Here is a 21,379-nt window from a genome sequence, read left to right on the forward strand (position 1 = left end):
CCCAACATATTTAGTCTGACATAATCTTTAGTACATAAAAATCATAGTATAGTCACAGAAAGTAAACTGAATGTAGAAAAGTAGTCATAATTTGCTGTTTTTTCTAATAAAATACTGACTGACTTTCAATAATTAAATCCGTGGGTACATATTTTGAAGGAGCAATGACAACAAAGATGTAATCAGATCTTTTACCTTTTCCAACATATGTTTTCTCTTTTGTCATGAAATGGGACATTTTATGATTTTACATTTTCAATAGGCAAATAATAATAATAACAGTGGAAGATGGCCAGTCAGACCCAGTTTGCTCCTTGAATACATTTTTGTTTCAAATAGATCATTCACCAAATGCAATATCTTAAGTAATGACCTCATTCAAGGTTATAGGTTCAATTTATTCATCCATAAAATCATGGAAAACACAGTGCTCCCATTGTAACCAATGCTGATTACAGAAGATATAAATGCTCATAAAATAACTGTAGAGAAAAGCTACATAGAAAATGCAACATAAAAATTGCATTGAATATAACCCCATCTGCACTATATTTACCAGCATTTTATTCTGACATACATTTTTATACATAACATAATAAAAGTCATACCACAGACATATAAAGTGAACTGATAATGTAGAGATGTAGTCATTATTCACAAAAGATACACATATTTTGCGTTGATAGTGCTCACTCTGTTTTTTGATAATGTGAGACTGGAAGATTGTAATTCACCCAGCTTTTTATTTACAACTCACAGCCCTGACCTCGGTGGCAGAAGGGGACTTGCAGCAAGCAGCCCTCCCCTTTAAACATGCACACACATACAGAGATGTTTGTTTCACTATCCCCGTGGGGGACAGTCATTGACAAATTGCTTTCTCTAGCCCCTTACCCTAACCTTAATCCTTACCCTAACCCTAACCTTAACCTAAGTGTAACCTGTACCCTAATACCAAGTCTTAACCCTCAAAAAGCAGTCTCTATCCATGGGGACCTCAATTTTTGTCCACACGGTGAAACAAGTTCCCATGGATTAGTGTGCATTCAGGTTAAAGTCCCCACCGGGATATAAGAACATGAAGAATACACACACACACACACACACACACACACACACACACACCCCTTTAAACACGTCACTCGCCAAGCTGACTGGCTAGTATTTGGCGGTGTGGTGTGTGTGGTCGGACTGTGGTTGTGTTTCAGGTCTGGTCGTGTTGATAACGACACACTTCGGTCGCATTTCATCGCGGAGAGATGGGAATTCTGAAGAAATGGCTCTAAAACGAATTGCCCTAACGTTGCTGGCCCTGTTCGGGTTAGTGGCTGTCGGTAACGGTAAGTTTCAACTGAGCACCTCTCCGGCTTTTGTCTCGATGTGTTTTCCTGGACTGGGCATCGCCTGTTGTCGCTCATCGTCATGGCGCTCTGTATCAGGGATTTGGCTAACCGTATCTAGCTAGCGCCGACCTCTAAACCCCGGTTGCTGTTTGTCCGAACCAAAAGTCATGCTTCTTGTTTGTTTGTGGTTGATTGTGATTTGTATCGACTGACAAAACCCGACGTGTTAATGTCGTTACTGAACATGGAGCAAGTAGCTAAACCATAACACCAACATGGTGGGGCTGTTTGTTTCGAGGCGCCAGCTAACGTTGGCTAGCTAACTGGATAATGAACTGTTTAAAGTTGAATATTGTCGATAATTGTGCTTCGGCTGTGAGCTACGAGACTTAATTAAAATTGTTTTATTATGGCGTATGGGCTCACCAAGTGGCGAATAATAATCTACAGTCTGCTGCTGATGTTGAAGTTATCTGTCGCTGTTATGCTAACATATTTACAAAACAATCTCTTGTTGGCTTGTGACTGCTTATCACTGTATTGCTTGAATACAACGCTCTGTAATGATAGCAGACTGGTTAAACGTGTGCAATGTGGTCGGTTACAGTTCGTCACATGTTATGTGCACTGGTTTCCACGCTGGGCAGTGCAGAAAGGAGTCCCTGAATGAAGGCCTAACCTACTTTGTGCATGAAATTGTGTTTTTTTTTTTTTTTTTTTTTTTTTTTTAAGAGTAAACACTGGGAGCCCTTCCATTGGTGTCCATTTGTAAGGAGTGAAAAGGCTGCTTAGTGGCCTCCAGCAGAAAGTGAATGCTGGCATAGGGTGACAACAGCCGTGCATTCAGCCATCCCAGACAGAAGTCAGAGTTGAAGTCTGGGTTCATTGTGATGGAAATGTAGCAAGTGGGGCCTTTTGAGACGCCAGTTATGGGGCTTCTTCAGTCTGAATCCTCCCCGTCTGCTGGAGCAGCTGATACCCAGCTCCATACCACAGCCTCAAATGGGCATATGTTGCACTAAACATGTGGGTGTTTGCCGCTGCAGCATGTCTACTCATCTTAGAATTTGCTCCAAACACCCCACTTTTACATTAGGATTGATTCGATTTTCATTTGAGACACAAGCATGGATTACACAACCCCCCTTTTTATTTATTTTAGCTCTTCCTGTGATCTCTGCATTTTGGGACTGTCTTATCTTGTTGCAACTTGTCACTGAACAGATAAACTAAGTAATAAAAAGCCAAAATTCCACTCTGTGTGCCAGAATAAATATCCTGACTGCATTGTCATCTATTAAAGAGTATGTTGTGCTTTAAACAGTTGAGTCATCCTTCCAGCAATCAAATTAATATTCCTCCCCTGCTTAGTTTAGTTAAGAGTGCAGTACACCCAGTTTGATCAGTTCATATAAGGCATGCTAGGAAAATTATCACACCTGAGTGGTCAGTTTGTTTGACTGGGTTACTCCAACATTAACAGTGATGTGTGAGGGGAAAGTGGGGGTGGGTGTGTGGCCTGAGCAGACATGGGGGTGATGATGGGTTTGTCCAGCTGGCGGGGTCTGTTGTGTAAGGGGCCCACAAGTCTGTCTGGAGCCATGGTTTCACACCATATAATGGATTACACCATGCAAGGGCTAAAACCAGACAAACCTGAAAGTAGCTACACTAGAGCAGAATCCAGGCCTGTGGTGAGTGTAGTGTGTTTTTGTGAGAAAACTCTTTACTCACAGGTTTGATGAATCTGTCACGTGTTGTTGACTTCATAAGGATTAGGAGTCACTGGTGTTATGGGCATTACATGCCTGTGTGACGCAGTCTGCCCGGTTGCATTGAACACAATAGCAATGTGATATGGGCACTGTCAACCACACTGCCGTGAGGTAGGGTGCGTCCCTCTCTTTCTCTTTTCCTCCCTCCCTCTCCATTCTCTATCTCTTGTCATATAAAAGGCCTGGTGCTTTATCAGAATTTAATCTGTACTTTGTTATCTGTGGTCCCACTCCTGCTTTCACTTACTCACTGCCACCATGGGGTGCTGAAGTAAGCTTTAGCATTGGCTGTGTTTTATTCCCCTCGGTTAAAGGAAGGCCTTTGGTTAGATGAGCTCCTGCAATCTCTTGAACTCTGCACGTACGTTTAGTAGCCCTTCCACATACTATCAAGACTATGCCAGAGTCTTGTCATTCCCCGATGTGCCTCTGTGTAAAATCAAAGACGGGGCAATAGGAAACAGAAAAGTCCCTACTTCTCAACTTGTTCAGGGAACTGCCTGTACAGAGCTAAACTCTGCTACAGGTGCTGTTTAATGTCAAATTTGATGTGAAGGAGTTCAGGTGTAGGAAGCATGAGCTAGTCAGATTGGAACATGTGTACACCTGCCTGTTAGATCAGAGCCAAGGGAATGTGCGGAGAAAGGTTGAAACTTATTGGGTTCAAAGGTGTGTATTTGTAAAGAGAAGAGAGTTTGGACAGTATTTTAAGCTGGCTTAAGCTTAAAAAGGAGAAAGTTGGGGTTTTTTTTTTGTTTGTTTGTTTTTTCTTTGAAAATGTGTAGCAGTTGTCGAGGCCTGTTCTAGATAGGTGTTTTGGCTGTCTGATCCCTGCAGCAAAATTATGATCAAATAAAGGTGCATGTCCTCTCTTTAAAAAAAAAAAAAAATAAATAAATAAATAAAATAATCAGGTTACTCCCTAGGCCAGACACTTCCTCTTTTTTTTTTTTTTTTTTTTCAGAAATCTCTGTTTACCAACATATATTTTCTATAATGTGGCACTGAGCCAGTCAGGGTCAGGTCAGGTCTGGGGTGGTCTAGTTTTCCCCCCATAATGACCAGTGTCGTTAATGACCTCCGTTGGCCTGGAGGCACAGAGTCCTAATTGCTACAGCAGACAGCGTAGCCTCTGACTGACCCAGCTCCGCCATTACCAATGTTGGACCACAAGGGATTACTACCACCGCAGAGCCAGCAATTTCACCTTTGGTTGCCCACTTCTCCATGCTTGTTAATTTACTCTGAACACTTTGTCTTTGTTTAGGGGGTTTTGTAGTATATGTGTATATGACATCAGCTTTTTGTGGCATACCTTAAATGTACTTGGAGGCAGGGAGTTGTTATTGTCACAGTACACCCAGACAGACCCAGTAGCTATTTGAGTTCATGTCTATAGGGCTAAACCTGACACTCGTCCTCCATTACATGTCTCTTTGTAGAGGTGTTTGATTTGTTTTTGTTTTTTGGCTGCTGTTGGAATGTAGATTAGACCTGCTCTGCCTCGTCATTTTGTGCTGGAAGGTGTGCAGTCTACTTGTCAAGTTTTCTCCAATACTTCCCTGACAATGATTTGCTTTGATTGGTGTGATCCAGAGTAGGGCAGTTAGTAAGAAATAGTTTGCTTAGGGAATACAGTGCAAGTGTATATTATCTATAATAGTTCTTGAAGTACAATTTTAAACCTCTACCTCTTACCTTTCTTGAGCCTCCTCGGTGACCTTAGCTTAAACAGAACCTGAGTGTGTTTCACTTGGCAGTTAAGCAATCATCCTTGCAATAAACTTCAATATGCAAAGTTTTTTGAGTAGTAAATGTAATTTTATGAAGAGTGTATGAGTTCAATATTAATGTGGTAGAACCCTTTTTGTTGCTGTCCCTGTGTATTTCCTACATCAACATAGCATTAGGGCAAGACTATTTGATGATCATAACCAAATGAAGTTGTTTGGTGTCATAATATCTGATTACGCATGTATACAAAATAACATTAGATTATCATATTTTTTTGTTTTTCCATATTGAACAGCAGGGCATCATTATCTACAATATAAAGTTCTTGATTTAAAATGGTATTCCTGATTTCTTGTCAGTTGTATTTTGTGAAATATTCTAATTCTATCTGGTTTCTGTTGGTGATGTAGACAATGAAAGTACACATCACCAAAAAATCAATGTCGTAAAATGTGATTCTAGTAAAAGACGATAGCTTACAATATGGAGTTATCCTACACTGTAGATAGAGATGGGTATTGTTTGAACATTTTCTATACTAATGCCGATATAACACTAGAGTTTCAGCACTGTTACTAAATTATACTTTCTTTTTTTGATCACTTATGTTGAGAAATGTAAGGGTTTTTCTTTAAAACCCTATTTTTACTTGTCTGTACCAAAACAGTGTTGAGGTTTGATATCCAGTTGTAACTATTGCCACAGCACAGCTGCTGCATTTTCAGCAGTTGTAGAAAGACAGAAAAATTAGTAAGTCTCTGGTCTGCTAATACTCAGAAAGGTTTTTAAGCTCAAGTCACATGGCAGATGCATTGTCTCACAGTACTGCAATATACAGAATGGTGACAAATTAAAGGAAAAACCAACATCAAGTGTCTTATTATGGAGTCAGGCCACCAGAACAGCTTCAGTGCTTCGTGTGAAGTCTGTGGAACTCTATTGGAGGGATGAACACCATTCCTCCACAAGATATTCCCTCATTTATATATACAACCTTTTTATTTAATCAGGTAATCTCATTGAAATCAAGATCTCTTTTGCTAGAGAGACCTGAGTACAGCAGATAAAGAAAAACAAACCTAGCCAGACATAACAAAAGGACATATAGCATCAGAGACACAGACATCACTAAATAGATTTTGAAGTGAAAGTTTATCAGAAATACTTTATTGATCCTCGAAGGGAAACTCTTTGTTACATTATTATATTATATAATTTGGTCTTATGGTATACTTACCAACCCTCCCGATTTTCCTGGGAGACTCCTGTTTTTCATTGCCCTCTCCCTGTTTCCTCCTGGGGTCACAATTCTCCCGTATTTTCCTCGATTTATGACAAATTTTCACACTTTTTTTTTTTTTTTTTCGTTATCTCAACCTGTTTCTTGCAATATACAATCACAACACGAGAGAGAGCTGCTTACGCATCGTCCTCCCAAGTGAGTGAGAGACGGCGAGATAAATGGAATGAATGAATGAAAACTGATGAATATTAGTTTATGCCAGAGATTCACGCAAGTTCATGCCAGAGGGGCAAATTATTCTGTATTCTTTTCTGAGAATTAAAAGTAAAATGAAAGTATGTAACATAAAAATGCTGTTGCAGTGTACTTATTATTTTGTTACCCCCCCTTTTGAAATCCTCCCTATTTTTGAGGTCTCAAGGTTGGCAAGTATGGTTATGGTGGTGGAGAGCATTGTCTTACACGTTGGTCCAAAATCTTCCATAGGTGTTCTACTGGGTTGAGATCTAGTGACTGTAAAGGCTGTAACGTTTTATTCACATAATTTTCATACTCACCAAACCATTCGGTGAGCCCTGGTGCACGGAAGCATCTGCATTTGATGTTTCTCCACTCTTTTATTCAGGCTTTTTCTTTAATTTGTCCTCCGTTTGTACTTGGGCAACGTTGACCAGTTTGAGCAGCAACATAAAGTCCGAAGTGAGCCTGTGCTCACACTTTGTGGCTCATCCAGGGCAGCAGACAGACGGACAGACACAGGATGGGATGTAGCCTAGTGGGGGGGTGGTTGGTAGAGATAGTAGAAGCAGCCGTAGCCTCAGATACTTCACTTTAGAATCAGATCAGTAATCTGACCCTGAGATGCAGACAAAGGTAATGACTTTCCTCCTTCCCCTAGCATTGATTAGGACATAGTTGTGGTGTGTGTGTGTGTGTGTGTGTGTGTGTGTGTGTTTGCTTTTGCACTCACACTGTCTGGTGGCGTCTGCTTGTCTTGATCAGCTCTCAGTCTGGTATCTGTATGGATCTAATTTCAGCCAGTGCATTTTGGTAATGGTGCTCTGCTCCCCATACACACACGTACCGACTGTCTCTGTCTGCGTCACTTAGCCCCCAGAAACCCACTGTGTTTGTGTAACCCCGCCGCCCTGCGCCAAGCACACTTAGAGTATTTTCCACAGACTTTTATCATCATACCATACTAGAAAGTTCACCTCTGTTTTGACAGGGTTGCTGCACACGAGTAAGTCTGAACAACACGTGCATACACACGCGGTCATCAAGGTTAATGTGTAAAGTTGTTTGGAGTGGGACTATACTGTGGTTTTTAGTTGGGTCCAAGTTAAGGCGACGCTGGTTATGGCAACAATGTTTTATTAATCCCTTCCTCACTGTGTCTGCCATTTCCTGTCTCAACATGAACGGAATGATAGGAACTTCACACATTAGCAGCTCTAAAGAATCGCTCTTTGCACTGTGTTCTCCCATTTTTCCTCCGCTGTTCCCTTTTTCTGTTATTTACTCCCTCCTGTAAGTCAAAGTCTAGACTGGGTTTTAATGACGGTCGCAGCTGGTCACTTGAGCAGACCTCAATGGCAGCTGGGGGGGCCCTGTAAATCCCGCTCGTTACCCCCTCTGCCCCCTCCCCTCCATATTGTCCTGCCCAATTTGGGACCAGCCCCCATCCTGTCTGGCCCAGGGCAGCCCCCAAACATCGGGTCTGTTACTGTTATCCGTGGCCTGTCCCTGCGCGCCACCCATCCCCCCCCCCCCTTTGCTGCTCCACGCAGAAGTGCGCTCCCCCACTCCACTCTGCTCTTTGTTCGTGCAGGGCCAGTACAATCCCTCCTCATGTCGTCTTAATCTCCACACAAAGGACCAGTGTAAAGACCACCAATTATGTGGGTACAAGAGCAGAGTTCACTCAAAAACCACACACACCCGGCCTCTACTCAGATCCATGTGTGTTTAGGCTTGATATTATTCCTTCAAGTCTAGCTTTGTAACACTTCTGCTCTGAATCCAGTAAGATATATGCAGAGCACTGTGCAAACAACATGGCATTTTGGTAAATGCTAGTGGGCCAGGAGTTCTTTCATAGGCATTATTTGATTTAGTTATATACCAGTGCCCTGTCTTGCATGACATTCATTTAGAATTTATCATATATATTATTTTATCTATCTAAAATGGTTCCTATCAATATGTAAAATTACATTCTGTCATAGATTTTCTCCATATTGGCCACCCATAATGTTGCTTGTTTGTGTGGAAGCAGTCTACATATAGTATGGTCACAAGGTAGCCTTTAACGAAGGGGAAGACTTGCCACGAACTAAACTCTTGGTAGACCACAAACCATCCATGGCAGATCTGAGAAGGGAATGTGTGTGTTTTCAGCCATGTTTGGTTTCCTTCCTGAGCTTCTGTCTGTATGTCTGTGCACCATCTGTCTTACCACACACAGTCTCCATGATGGATGCGCCTGTTCATTTCAGATCATGGTGTTCTTATCAGATTGTTGTTGTTAATTTATAGTTGTGTAATGGTGCAATATGTGTGTTCTAAGAAGAATTTTTTTAAAACTAGTTTTTCTTATGAGGGAAATGAAGGCCATTAAATCTAGCCTGCAACAGTTGGCTATTATGTGAGCGTGGAGTGGACAATTGTTTCTTGTAAACATATGGGTTTTTGTTTTTTTTTGTTTTTTTTAAATGTCACTCTTATTTTGAGGATGGATTGATCAAAATGGCTCCTGTCTGGACTCTCTAGCTCAAGATTGATTTTATTTCACTGAGAATCAGTAAACATCAGGCTTACAAAAGAGGAGCCTAATGGAAGGAGGGATTCAAGTTTTCTGAGTTTGATGTATATTGAGCGTTGTCCATCTTTCTAACCTACAGCTATTACTTCTGTCATCTGTTTTATTTGGCTAAACTAACTGCTCCATTAATGCTGCGAATTGGCGTGATGTGGCACAGGGCTTGTTTTTCTCTCTTTATCAGGCCCAGCCTGCTTCACCTCTGTGTAATCTGCAGGAAATTCCTTCTGCATGCGAACTGTAGTGAATTTGGACACACTCCACCAAGAGTTCCTGCCACTTTCCCGCTCACCTCCTGGAAAGCAAGACACACACGCAAACACTGAACAGATGAGAAATATTACTGAAACCCTGCTTACACATTACCAGTTAACACTAGGTGGACAAGCATAGACACATCAGCATACACGCTACATGCAAAAAATGCTCCCACACAGAATGCAACTTCCCAGTTGAGTAGAAACCGCTCCTATGACACAGAGGTTTGTGGTTTTGGCCACTTGGATGTTAGGTCTACATGCTGATGGTGCAATCAGTTTATCAGTCATTTTGACTTTTTATTTCCAAACTGAACTGTTATGAATAAAAGCCTAATCCTGTGACAACTCAGTTGGTTCAAGGATGTGCTAAAATCTGCTGGCACCTTTTTGACAGAGACCCAATTTGGTACAAACAGGGAAGATCAGTGAGCTCATCTGGTCAAAGAAGCCCTCAGAGGATTAGTGGAAACTTGCCACTCTTAAAATCTTTTCTTTCTTCTGTGCCAGACATTGTCAGTGGTCCAACTGATGCTGAGCCTTTTTATTTTTTGAAGGAGAATAAGGATTAAAATTCCTCTCTGCTTTTGTGTGTCCTGTGTTGTTGGTACGGTGGGTCTTCATTAAGTCCACAGGGGTTATTCTTGAGTGGTTCAGCCTTTGTTTTCTGACCAAGGATCAGCTCTTGGCCTGTCACGCCTCACTCACGGCCCTGTTTTCAGCGAGACAGTTCGTCATTTATCACTGACAGTGGTTCAGTTTAGCTTTGCCACTTCCCTGTGTTTTTCCCATGTGAAAACTAGTCCCACAGCCATCTAGCCTTGCCTGGTCCTGCTTTGCACTCTGTTTGGTCGTAGAAAACCTTGGAAGAAGCCTTTTGTGCTGACCTTACTCTAAATGAGAAGCATGTGTGCTATGACTCAAAATCACATTTGACTCCAAATCTAATCAGTTTGCAGTGTCTTGCTCTCTTGGTTTCCCAACCAACTCTGGTTCTGTTATAGATGTGGCAGATGTGTGCGGACTTTCTGGCACTGACCTCATTTGAGTGTGTAGATGGACCACCATAGTTTTATTTAGTTTTTTTTTTTTTTTATGGTTGTTGCAGGAGTTCCATTGTGTCAGCTTTAATAGGTCCCCGCACAGGAGTGTGCTGTGTTTTTAATAAAACGCCTGTCTCATTAGCTTAAACGGTGGCAGCTCTCTGTGTGTCAGTCTGAGAAAGACAGAGGAGAGGAATGGAGTAGAATGCTGCATTGGGGATTTGGCAGGAGCCCTGTCCCTTGTTGGGTTTCACTTTCTCTGTCCCATTGGGCAGGTCCGTCTCCACCCTGCGTGTTTGGGTTCATCTGCAGTGAAGGATCTGATTTCAAGGCCATCGGGGCCGTCTGGCTGATGCTGCTCAACTTCAAGCTATGTGGCTGCATGTCACAAAATGCCTACAACTGAATGGGACACAACACTCTTTACACATGTTTTTCAAACTGTGGGATTAGCTTGCCCCCTGCTGGACAAAATGGAGAAGTCAAATAGATACTTTTTTCTTTTCTTTTTTTTTCACCGCATGGCTCTATCCGATAAATTATTTACTTAATTCTGTGTCTTTTCCCGCAGCTCTACGTTGTAACTGCACAAACTGTGAGAAGACAGGCTATGAGTGCGAGACAGATGGTGCCTGCATGGCCTCCACATACTTCATCCAGGGGAATGAGCAACACGTACGCATCTGTATCAAGCGGGATAACCTGATCCCCCCTGGGAAACCTTTCTACTGTCTGAGCACTGAAGGCCTGCTCAACACACATTGCTGCTATGAAGATTACTGCAACAGTATTGACCTGAAAATCCCCGGTGAGGCTCCGTCATCAAACATCAGAGTGGTTTCAGTTCAACAGTGGCACTGTTGCAGTCTTTATTTAAAGTAATTTAAAGTAAGATTTAAAGTAAGCACCTCTGCTTCTCTGGCTCTTTTTGTTTTTGCTCTCCTAGTCCCAACAAAAGAGGGGGACTGGTCAGGCTCAGGAAGCTCCTGGGGGCCGGTGGAGCTGGTGGCGGTCATTGCAGGGCCCGTGTTCCTTCTCTGTGTGCTACTGATGGTTGGCGTGTTCCTGTTCCAGTATCATCAGAGGGCCTACAGCCACAGGCAGAGGCTGGAGGTAGAGGACCCATCCTGTGACCATCTGTACTTGGCCAAGGACAAGACCCTGCAGGACCTCATCTATGACATGTCCACCTCCGGATCAGGCTCTGGTCAGTTCATGCTGCCTACCCGATGTGATGTATTGATGTAATGGGGGGGAAAAATTTGGTTTTGGAAAACACATTTTCTTTAATACCTATGTGTCCTTTCTTGTCAGCAGTCTTCTGTCATTCTATGAATATCCAAATGAATGATTATTCAACTACAACACTTAGTGAAAATGATCCTGACCTAGAATCTGCTGAGGGTACTTCCACCAATCCACATCTACAAAACAAGTCTACAGTGAATGCTGGCTAATTTTTTGTTTGTCTCTCTATTGCCCCCTGCAGGTTTGCCGCTGTTTGTGCAGCGGACAGTGGCTAGGACCATCGTGCTGCAGGATATAATAGGAAAGGGTCGCTTTGGTGAGGTGTGGCGGGGGAGGTGGAGGGGAGGAGATGTGGCGGTGAAAATCTTTTCATCCAGAGAGGAGCGCTCCTGGTTCAGAGAGGCTGAGATCTACCAGACAATCATGCTGCGCCACGAAAACATCCTAGGATTCATTGCAGCAGACAATAAAGGTGAGGTCTTTTTTAGGCTGTGTGGAGACTTGGACCATTCACATGAACATTTCAGGCATTTATCCAAAACATACAATCAAAGCAACATTTAGGTGAATTCCTAGACCACCTATATTACAAGAAAGCCAAAGTACTTAGATGCAGATAGGTAGAAGGTATCCATATTTAACTTGTTGATGTTTAGAAATTCTTTTTTGAACAGCTGTTTTTAGGTTAAGCAAGTTGTCCATTGAGTGAAATTTAATACCATGTATATACTCGCATGTGTTAATTGAATGTTCCCTGACTCTTTTTGTTTTATGCTCTTTCAGACAATGGCACATGGACTCAGCTGTGGCTGGTGTCAGACTATCATGAGTACGGCTCTCTTTTTGACTACCTGAACCGCTACTCTGTCACCATCGAGGGCATGATCAAACTGGCACTGTCAGCTGCCAGCGGCCTGGCACACCTACACATGGAGATCCTCGGCACTCAGGGTGAGATGAACTGTCATGTTAACACGCAGCGAATATACAATGAATAAACAAATGAACACAGCAGGAACGTACACACAATAGTTGTTTACTTTCAGCAGGCATGTGCTAGTTCTGCTCATGATGCAAATGTAATGATGTGTTATTGGTTCTCCTGCAGGTAAGCCTGGCATTGCTCACCGCGACCTCAAGTCTAAAAATATCCTGGTTAAGAAAAACGGCATGTGTGCCATAGCTGACCTCGGCCTGGCAGTCCGCCATGAGTCCATCACAGACACAATCGATATAGCACCGAACCAGCGCGTGGGCACTAAGAGGTAAATGTTTCCATACTCATTCACTCATAAGCACACAAATGGAGATATTCAATAGGGATCTTGCAGGTCTTTGAAGGCTAAGTTTGGCAACTTTCTATATTTTTCTTATTGTCAACAAATCCCATGAAAAGATCAAAAACAGCAGTGAATAGATCCTGCTAACAAGTATTGTCTGTGTAGCCAAAGCTGGGGCTTATTCCTTTGTGCCATAGACCTCCATGGTGTCCACAAACTATTAAAAATACATTAATGAGCCACACTCTTGCGCTGTCTGACATGTTTCTTTGTTACACTGTAGTATAAGTCCCACATCATCACTTCAGTAGGACCCAATGGGCTTGGTGTTGAGTGCCACAAACATTGTTGCTTTTGGTCTTTTTATGGAAGTTAATGACAAATAAAATATTGCTATCCTTATCCATTTTTTATAAAATTTAAGTTTATGAAAATAACATTAAACTTATTTATTTATTAAACTACTGTGAAATTAGTAAATAGCTTTGAAAAGTGTGACTTTTCGTTTTTTAAACATTTTAGCCAAATTGATGTATTTGCCTGAGCTCTTCAGACCTTTCAGCAAAACCCAGTGATAGATGTTCGTTTGTGTTGATATAGTGGCCATTAAAAAAATAAGACCTTTTGACCAGTGACGTGTATTATCCCAAACATTACCATTTTGATTCCTTGAACCTTGAATTTTACTAAATAAGATCATTGACAAGTCTATGATTTTGACCCTGAAGGTTTACTCTGTCATATAAAAATTCTCATTTGGTGCTATTAATCATTGCTGCCCTTCGTGTCCACCCCAGGTATATGGCTCCAGAAGTCCTGGACGAAACCATCAACATGAAACACTTTGATTCCTTCAAGTGTGCCGACATTTACGCGCTGGGCCTGGTGTACTGGGAGATTGCGCGTCGCTGCAATGCAGGAGGTAAGACCACAAACAGCAGCTGATGTGAATGACTGGATCTAATGCTGTATAGGAGCATGAAACCAGACTAAGAAGGCTTCTCCATTGTGTACTGCAGGTATCCATGAGGAGTACCAGCTGCCCTACTACGACCTCGTGCCCTCTGACCCTTCCATAGAGGAGATGAGGAAGGTGGTGTGTGACCAGAAACTGAGGCCTAATGTGCCCAACTGGTGGCAGAGCTACGAGGTATTTCTCACTCTATATACACTATACACCAACAGCTGCACTGACGGTTTTCTAACAATACATTCAGTGGCTGTAAAGAAAGGCAGGCAGTTGGGTGTTATCACTGCAGGCAGTACAGGACGTCCTGACTTGAGTACTTGAATATGGACTGCTGATTTCCAAATCATTGTTGTGGGGGAGTATTAAAGGAATTTTATTGTCTGAGTTAAGTTACCCTATATCCTAGAAAAGGTTTCTAATTCATGACAGTGAAGGGCTCAGCATTCAAAATGTAATGATACAATGTTTCACACAGGCCTTATTTACCTGATGTTGGTAAAAACCTTTCTCTGAGAGCTGTCCCCTTAGACACTGATGGATCCATTTTTTCATAGACAGAAACTGATTTAGTTTAGTGGAGATAATGTTTCAGGCTGCATTTTACAAGAAATATTTATAAAACAATACACAACACATTTAGAATACTTCTATTTGATTAAATAGTGGCAAATTATGATTGTCATTATTGATTGAAGGTCATTACCAGCCAGCTTTTATAGTAGGTATCAAATGTTTTAGATTACAATTTTAGATACAGTTTTTAGATTTGTAAATCTGAGCTATGTTCCCTTTCCTGTGCAGTCACTGCGTGTGATGGGGAAGATCATGAGGGAGTGCTGGTACACCAATGGAGCAGCCAGACTGACGGCCCTGCGCATCAAGAAGACTCTGTCTCAGCTCAGCGTGGAGGAGGATGTCAAGATGTGAGTGGCCAGGCGGCGAAAAAGACGTGCTGGAGACGCACAGCCAGACCGCACTCCCATAGGAAACAAACACTAAAGACAGACTGCAAAAGAAAAACCTGCCAGTTTTAAAGCCACACTCCAAGTTGTGACGAGGCCTACCTCACCTTTTTAGCCAAAACTACTGAGAGTCACCCTTCCCCTCCCGACTTTTCTCTCCCCCCGCCTCCCTTTTGTCCCTCGTGTCTGCTCCCCGTTCCCTTCGACCCCCATGGGCCACAAACACTACAGTGCTACCACTGTTAATATCATCAAACTCAACCTTTTTTTTTTTTTTGTTTTCATTTCCCATGGCAGGAATTATTATTATTATTATTATTATTATTATTGTACAGTGATGGGATTTTTTGTTTGATCTTTTTTACCTCTTTGAAATCTGTCCCATGACGGACTAACCTTGTCCAGAAGAGTCAAGAACGTTGTGGGTTTTTAAGTTTTTTAAGAATAACACTTCATATTCTGTTGGCCACGAAACATTGTGTGTGTGCGTGTGTGTGTGTGTGTGTGTGTGTGTGTGGAGGAAAGAGGCTGAAGCACTGTTTCTAGTCGTGTATGTAAAAGGTGTCTGGACTACTAGCATGTTTCTATGACACTAAGATGTCCTGTGGTATAGGCTGTAGTTCATTAGACAAAACCAGTAATGGGACATTTGGTAATTAAGCATGAACAGCCAGATTTTACTTTTTAATCCCTCACTTGAATATCCTACAAACAAAAATTCATTGCACTCAACTGTAGCTTCCTCATCACATGTGAGACCTGCAGGTATCACAAACCAGATGTGGTCCAGTCCTGGTGTTTAGTTTGAAATGTGGCAGGGATAATGTTTGGGATGGTTTCACTTTTATTTATTTGTTGATAGTCTTTATTTCATATTGATGAACACTGTGAGATGAGATGTGACAAGCCAGAGTCTTGATATGAAAATTAACGTTTTAGTTTCAGTCCAAGTCTTCATCTTTCAGACGTTTAGATTAAGGGGTTGTTGCATTCGTTTAATAAGATACAAGAGTGCAAATATGGATGTAGCCAGAACCCCGTTGGTGACAGGCGATGACATCATGCACACTGAGCAAATAAGAGGCGTATGAAATGGCAATGAAAAATACAGTTTTTTGAAAAAAAAAAAAAAAATCTTTGTGTTTTGTGTAAAGACATCATGATGGGTGTTTTCTTTTGACTTTGACATTAGACACTACTGATGATGGGTACATATGATTTGTATATAAAACATTTTTCCTTTTTTATGCCATAAGCACCAGTGTGACATTTGAACAGTGATTTTGCTTGAATGGTACTTTCAGAAGTCTGTTGTTTGATCTGTCTGCATGGTTTCTAACTGTGCCAGGAAATAGACTGTATCATCTGCTGGAATTTGTTTTTAAACTTGCTCCTCTCATGGCAATTTGGTGGTACTACTGATCCCAGATAATTTTGCTGCAACTTCTGTGTTTTTTTTTTTTGTTTGTTTTTTTTTGTTTTTTTTTTTTGTATAATTGTTGGAATTGCTTGTTGAGTTGTTTCACGAGCTCAGCAATGCAGATCTGCTTTCTACATATGTCCTCCGGGGTGACATCTCTTTCTCATACACACTGGAATATTTAGGAGCATCTTGTAACCTTGAATTCTGATACTGCCAGTGGCTCTTCAGAAACAAAGACAGCTGCTGACAGTTCACACACAGAGAACATATGGTTAGATATGAAAAGTAGTTGAGATGTTTTACCTTCAAAGACTGACATGCTGTAAAGTGAAACTGCATGTTTTCATTCTACTTTGTCGTCTGCAGCTTCGAGTCTGTCTGCAGACAAAACTATGAAACTAAGTATTACACTGACATTTGTCACCATTGGGCTCTGCACTGTTATGTCCCCATGGACTTTAGTTAATGTTAGTTATGTCATCACTTGATCCAGAATCCACGTGTCATGTTATTATCCATTTTGCATGCTGTCTCAAACACTGGGTCCTCTGCACTGAGGTAGTTGAACTTAAGACTGGTCTTTCCCTCTTCCTACCTGTTGTTTTTCTTTCATTTCTTTTTGTTCGGGTCGTTGGCTGTGTACCCCAGAAATGTTGCTGCTACTGTTAACATGGGTAGAAGTTCAGCAGGCTGATTCGGAGAAGGAGAGCTGGGATGGGAAACAGATGACTGCTGTCAGTTGAACCAAAATTGTCAAAACACTCCTGTCCATGTTTGGTTTGTTGCCATGGGTATATGACCATCAGACATCCTGTTCATAAGTAATACTTCAAGATTTCAAAAATCATGTTGTGCAAATCTTTTCAGAATTAGTTGAAAAGTGTATATAGATGATATACATTAAATTCCTCTTTTTCTTATCTGTGTCTTTAACTGTGGTGTTTTCATTGTCAGTTGCTGCTTCAGTTATTGTACGGTCACAAAATTAACATGCATACAGGGGTTTAAAAAAAAAAAAAAACATAAGAAATAACCAATGTTTAGCATTTAAGATTAGATTAGAATAGATTCACATATTTTGAAGTCTGCCTTAAAACAACAGGTTTTGTTTTCTGTAATTATTCCTCCTGTTCATACTGGCCATTAAAAGAGAATTGCTCTACAACATAATTGTACTCACATGGACAATTTGAAGAAGGAAAAAAAAAACAATTTTAAGTAGCAGAACCAAGGATGTAACTTTTTATTTATATATTTATTTTTTATTCCACACATTCGTCTTCCTTGTCAAAACTGGTGCCTACATTACCCACTTGGTAGCTGACAGTTCATTCATACATTCTGATGTGTTATGCTAGTAGCGGCTCATGTAACCTCGAGCCTCAAGCAGAGATGAGGAGCAAGCTACAAGATCTGTGGTAAGCTCCCCACCCCCAGATTTTTTTTTTTTTCATTTTCAAACTTGTAGTCTTCAGCCGCAACCAAAGATAAATTGCCTCAAATGATGTCACCTGAGGCAATTTATCAGATTTCGTGCATGTATGGCTGGAGCCACAAAAGGCTTCATACAACTTTTTTTCACATGCAGTAGTACACTCCAAAACCTGTAAACAGACTCGTGTAAAATTGGTGGAGTTCCCTTTTAAGAGATCCCGTACTAATGCGCTTTCCAGTCTAATTGATGGGGGACAAAATCCACAGTACTTCATCGAAACACTGTATGTTCCAAAGTTTCTCTGAAGTTAATGAGGCTTCAACAACCTGAATTAATCAAATCAAGTGAATAGCTTCCAAAGAAACTGTTCAGTTACAGTGTCGGTCATTGGAAGCCCACTGGGAGGCAATCTCTGAATGGTCAGTATGAACAGCAAGCAAAACACCTGCTTTTGCCTTGAGTGTAAAATCAGATCAATTTTAGCCTGGAACCTAGACTAAATGTCAGTGCTTTGGTAAAATTCTTAACTCATGGTCCACTTACTAGATTTTTTTGAGAGCTTTCAGCTACATCTCATGGTCTTCAGCAGCTTCACGGGGTTACGCTCTCCTACCCATATACGATGACCTATTATGACTGAACTTCCATACTTGGGTCACGTGATGACAACAGAACCATCCATGACAACCTGGAAAACGGCATACGCTGACGAAGGCCATGAGATATGGCAGAAAGCTCCTCAAGAAATCAATTAGGTGGACCTTGAGTTAAGATTTCTTTGAAACTAATATTTCCAAGGTCAAGAATGAACCTTCAAGCCCTGTGTCAATGCTGCTTAAAGTTAGTGTTTAAAAAAAAAAAAGAAAAATGAACACATATTTAAAATGCATTTTATTTTCCTTTACAAGAAACAAAAGCAGACAAAGAAATAAGATGAAGGGGAAAGGTAGTGGGAAAGCTGTATATAAAGAGATGCAACCTCTGGCGTCCTGAAAAAAATATGTACAATTCAAAATAATATCCATACAAAACATGCCACATACAATAAAAATGATCATTATATTTATTCATATTCCCTAAAAGTATCTCTGCTGTACAGATGCAACATCTTTTTAAAAAGTAGGTGAGGTTAAAAAAACCCTTCAATTTGAGCAAACTTTATTAAATTATACGATATGCAGAGAACTTAAATTAAGATTCAGAGAAGTTAAAAATTATTTAGGCTAAAATCCAGTGAGCGGCATAATGTCTTGTCATGGTCTTCCCTTGAAATAGAAACATACCAAAAAATATATATATATCACTGCTTCGGATACTTGATCAATATCTACCACTTTAGAGGAGTTCTCTGTTATACTATGAGAGTGCAATTCCTTACCAGGTTAAGTATGGGATTAACTTTTGAGTATTACATCATAACATACATTAGGCCAAGTAACCATTTCACAAGGTTTACCAACACATTCACTTCTATAGGGAAGATATAAAAAAGCAAAACACTAACAATATTCTAGGGAATTCAAGATTTTCCATTCAAGAGTATATTAATCCAATTGTGACCGATTAAGGAATAGGTTTTGGTAATCAACAAGCAGTAGCATAAATAAAAAGAAAAATAAACACGAACAATATTACATAAATACAAATGCTATGCACCATTGTACTGCTTTACGCAAGAAGTGATTTTCATGTCTAATTAACGACTCTCCACATGAATCCAAACAGTTTTGTAATCACACCGGCTTCTCGTCGCAATTGATTGGAGAAGACCAGACATTTTCTCATAACTATTTTAACAAACTTGTCTCTGAGAGCTTATAGCAAAAACACTAATAGAAAAACAGGTAAATGCAAAACACTCTGGTTCATATACATAAAGATATTAGTTTGCCATTTTACATATATTTATATTTATATACAGCTTTATCTTTGTTAAAATGATATCCAGTGGTTGATTTTTTTCCTCAATTTTATTTCTCTACACTTTTGACTTTATTGATTACAAAGGGGCTGGATAAAGAGTTGCTGTCCCCTAATGCATATACTATATATACAGTTTGTACAACTTTGCATTTTTAAATCATGTGAGGTCTTAGGTTAGGGGAAGGAGGAAACAAAGTAGTATGGGAAGGTGGAGTTTTAGTAAAGCTCCCTTTAAAAGACTTTTTTCATTCATCTTACATAGAAATGAAAACAAATGCCCTTTTTTCCAATAAGTCTTTCCCTGCCATCAGTTCAGCCTTGAGAAGACAGTACCAGCACTAGAAAAGCACACTACAGGGGAAGTAGAAACACTGTAGGCTGTACTCAGGCAGAGGAAGACTTACTACAGTAAAGTTTAACAACAGTCCACTAAATAATACAGAGAGGAAGAGGCATGATTCAAAGTTTAAGGTTGAGTTGTGAAAAGATTGAGTTGTTGGGGGAATAAAAAGCATTTAATGGGACAGTAGTCATGCATCCACCGGCTGGTTTTCAACAAGCAGAATTTCAATGTATGAAGCAACAAGCAAATGTGTACTTGGTAAATTTTGGACTTCCTAGTCTTCTTCGAAGACTATCCTGCGATCCTAGAGCCATTCACTCACACCATTACTGTCTTTAAGCAACATAAAAGGTGGATGTTATTGTGCTTTCACACAGCTAATAACATGGTTTTGAGACGCATAAATAAAGAGAACAAAAAAAAAGAAAAAAGCTACATCCAGGATGATTTGGTGGCATACAGGACACCTGCTAAGTTTCTGATTGTGATTTTAATGCAATATCTTATCAAAACTGTCATATATTTCCTCTGTATAAACAATTCATGAATAATAATTATGTTGGCTCATTATTGTAAATCATCATCAGCATAGAGTAGATAGAGCAAACCTGCTGCTTAAGATTCCCTGCTTGTCCGAGAAGGCTAAGCCCATAAAAACATTCCCCCTTTCCCCCCCCGTTCCACAGTAGCAGTTAACAGTTTTTATACAAAGCAGTCACTTCCCGCTAAATCAATGAGGTAGACTGGGTCCAACAAACCCACCTTGGGACTCCACACAGTCACAACATCTGGTGCCTCTGGAGCCACAGATCAATAGCATCTCAAATTTTATATTAACTTACATCTTTTTTTCTTTTTTTTTCTCCATCGATCATATGTAGTTCTTACACAGAGCCACATCAAGATTGTCTAGCTAGCCAATATCCTTGTTGTCTTCATTGATGACTTGATGGGAAAGTGCCTTTTCTGGGAGGTGGGGGGGAGGTGTGGTCAGGTGGGACAGGAAATAGGTCCGACTTAAAACATAAAAATGCATCATTAGTTCATTCTTAGTATTTTAAAATGGCTTTTTGTCGAAGCTCCAGGTGAGCTCTGCACTATGAGTATTGATATCAGAGGGTGAGAATCATTTGGTAGATGTTGAGGATTGTTTTCCAGCCACTATAAGCTTATTGAGAACAGTCGAGGGGGGAAAGGGTTTTGGCTGAGGAAAGGGTGATTCACTAGTCCAAACATGAAAGTTAGTCCCACCATCAAGCTGCTGTTGACAGGTGGTCAGTTGCTTTTATTGATTAATGCTCTTCAAACCTTTGGCTACAGGTGTCAACGCTTTAGTCTTTCAATGACAAGAGGCCTGCCTTCCTCCACATCTTTCAGAACAGCTTATGCACTGGCTATGTAGGATTCAAAGGCTTTGGCGCAGGAGTGTTCTGGCACCAGTGAGAGGGGAAATCCCCATTTTTCTTTCTTCTGGTTAGTTCATCCACTTTCGGCAATTCCAGGCTCCACAATGGCAAGGGATCTTGTGCTGATCATCCTCAAAATCAAACTGGTAGTCGTAGGTCAGCTGGAAATAAGA

General features: G+C 40.7%; 2 protein-coding genes across 7 annotated transcripts in view; one reads left to right on the forward strand and one right to left on the reverse strand.

Annotated features, from left to right (window-relative positions):
• The first annotated feature begins 1,130 nt into the window (after positions 1–1,130).
• Positions 1,131–17,019, forward strand: acvr1ba (activin A receptor type 1Ba). The gene is made up of 9 exons (XM_044212185.1): positions 1,131–1,340; positions 10,788–11,024; positions 11,163–11,423; positions 11,706–11,936; positions 12,248–12,415; positions 12,573–12,729; positions 13,542–13,666; positions 13,764–13,894; positions 14,516–17,019. The coding sequence occupies exons 1-9, from the start codon at positions 1,277–1,279 to the stop codon at positions 14,639–14,641; spliced, it is 1,500 nt and encodes a 499-aa protein (XP_044068120.1). The 5' UTR covers positions 1,131–1,276; the 3' UTR covers positions 14,642–17,019.
• Positions 17,020–18,408: 1,389 nt separating this feature from the next.
• Positions 18,409–21,379, reverse strand: part of kmt2d (lysine (K)-specific methyltransferase 2D) — a 38,449-nt gene continuing 35,478 nt past the window's right edge. For all 6 annotated transcript variants that reach the window (XM_044212183.1, XM_044212184.1, XM_044212182.1 and 3 more), the window contains exon 55: positions 18,409–21,367. In XM_044212183.1, coding sequence (XP_044068118.1) covers positions 21,275–21,367 — 93 coding nt within the window. In that variant the 3' untranslated portion in view covers positions 18,409–21,274. The remainder of the gene's footprint in view (positions 21,368–21,379) is intronic.

The sequence above is a fragment of the Siniperca chuatsi genome, linkage group LG10 (genome assembly GCF_020085105.1).
Source record: "Siniperca chuatsi isolate FFG_IHB_CAS linkage group LG10, ASM2008510v1, whole genome shotgun sequence".
Classification (NCBI taxonomy): Eukaryota; Metazoa; Chordata; class Actinopteri; order Centrarchiformes; family Sinipercidae; genus Siniperca; species Siniperca chuatsi.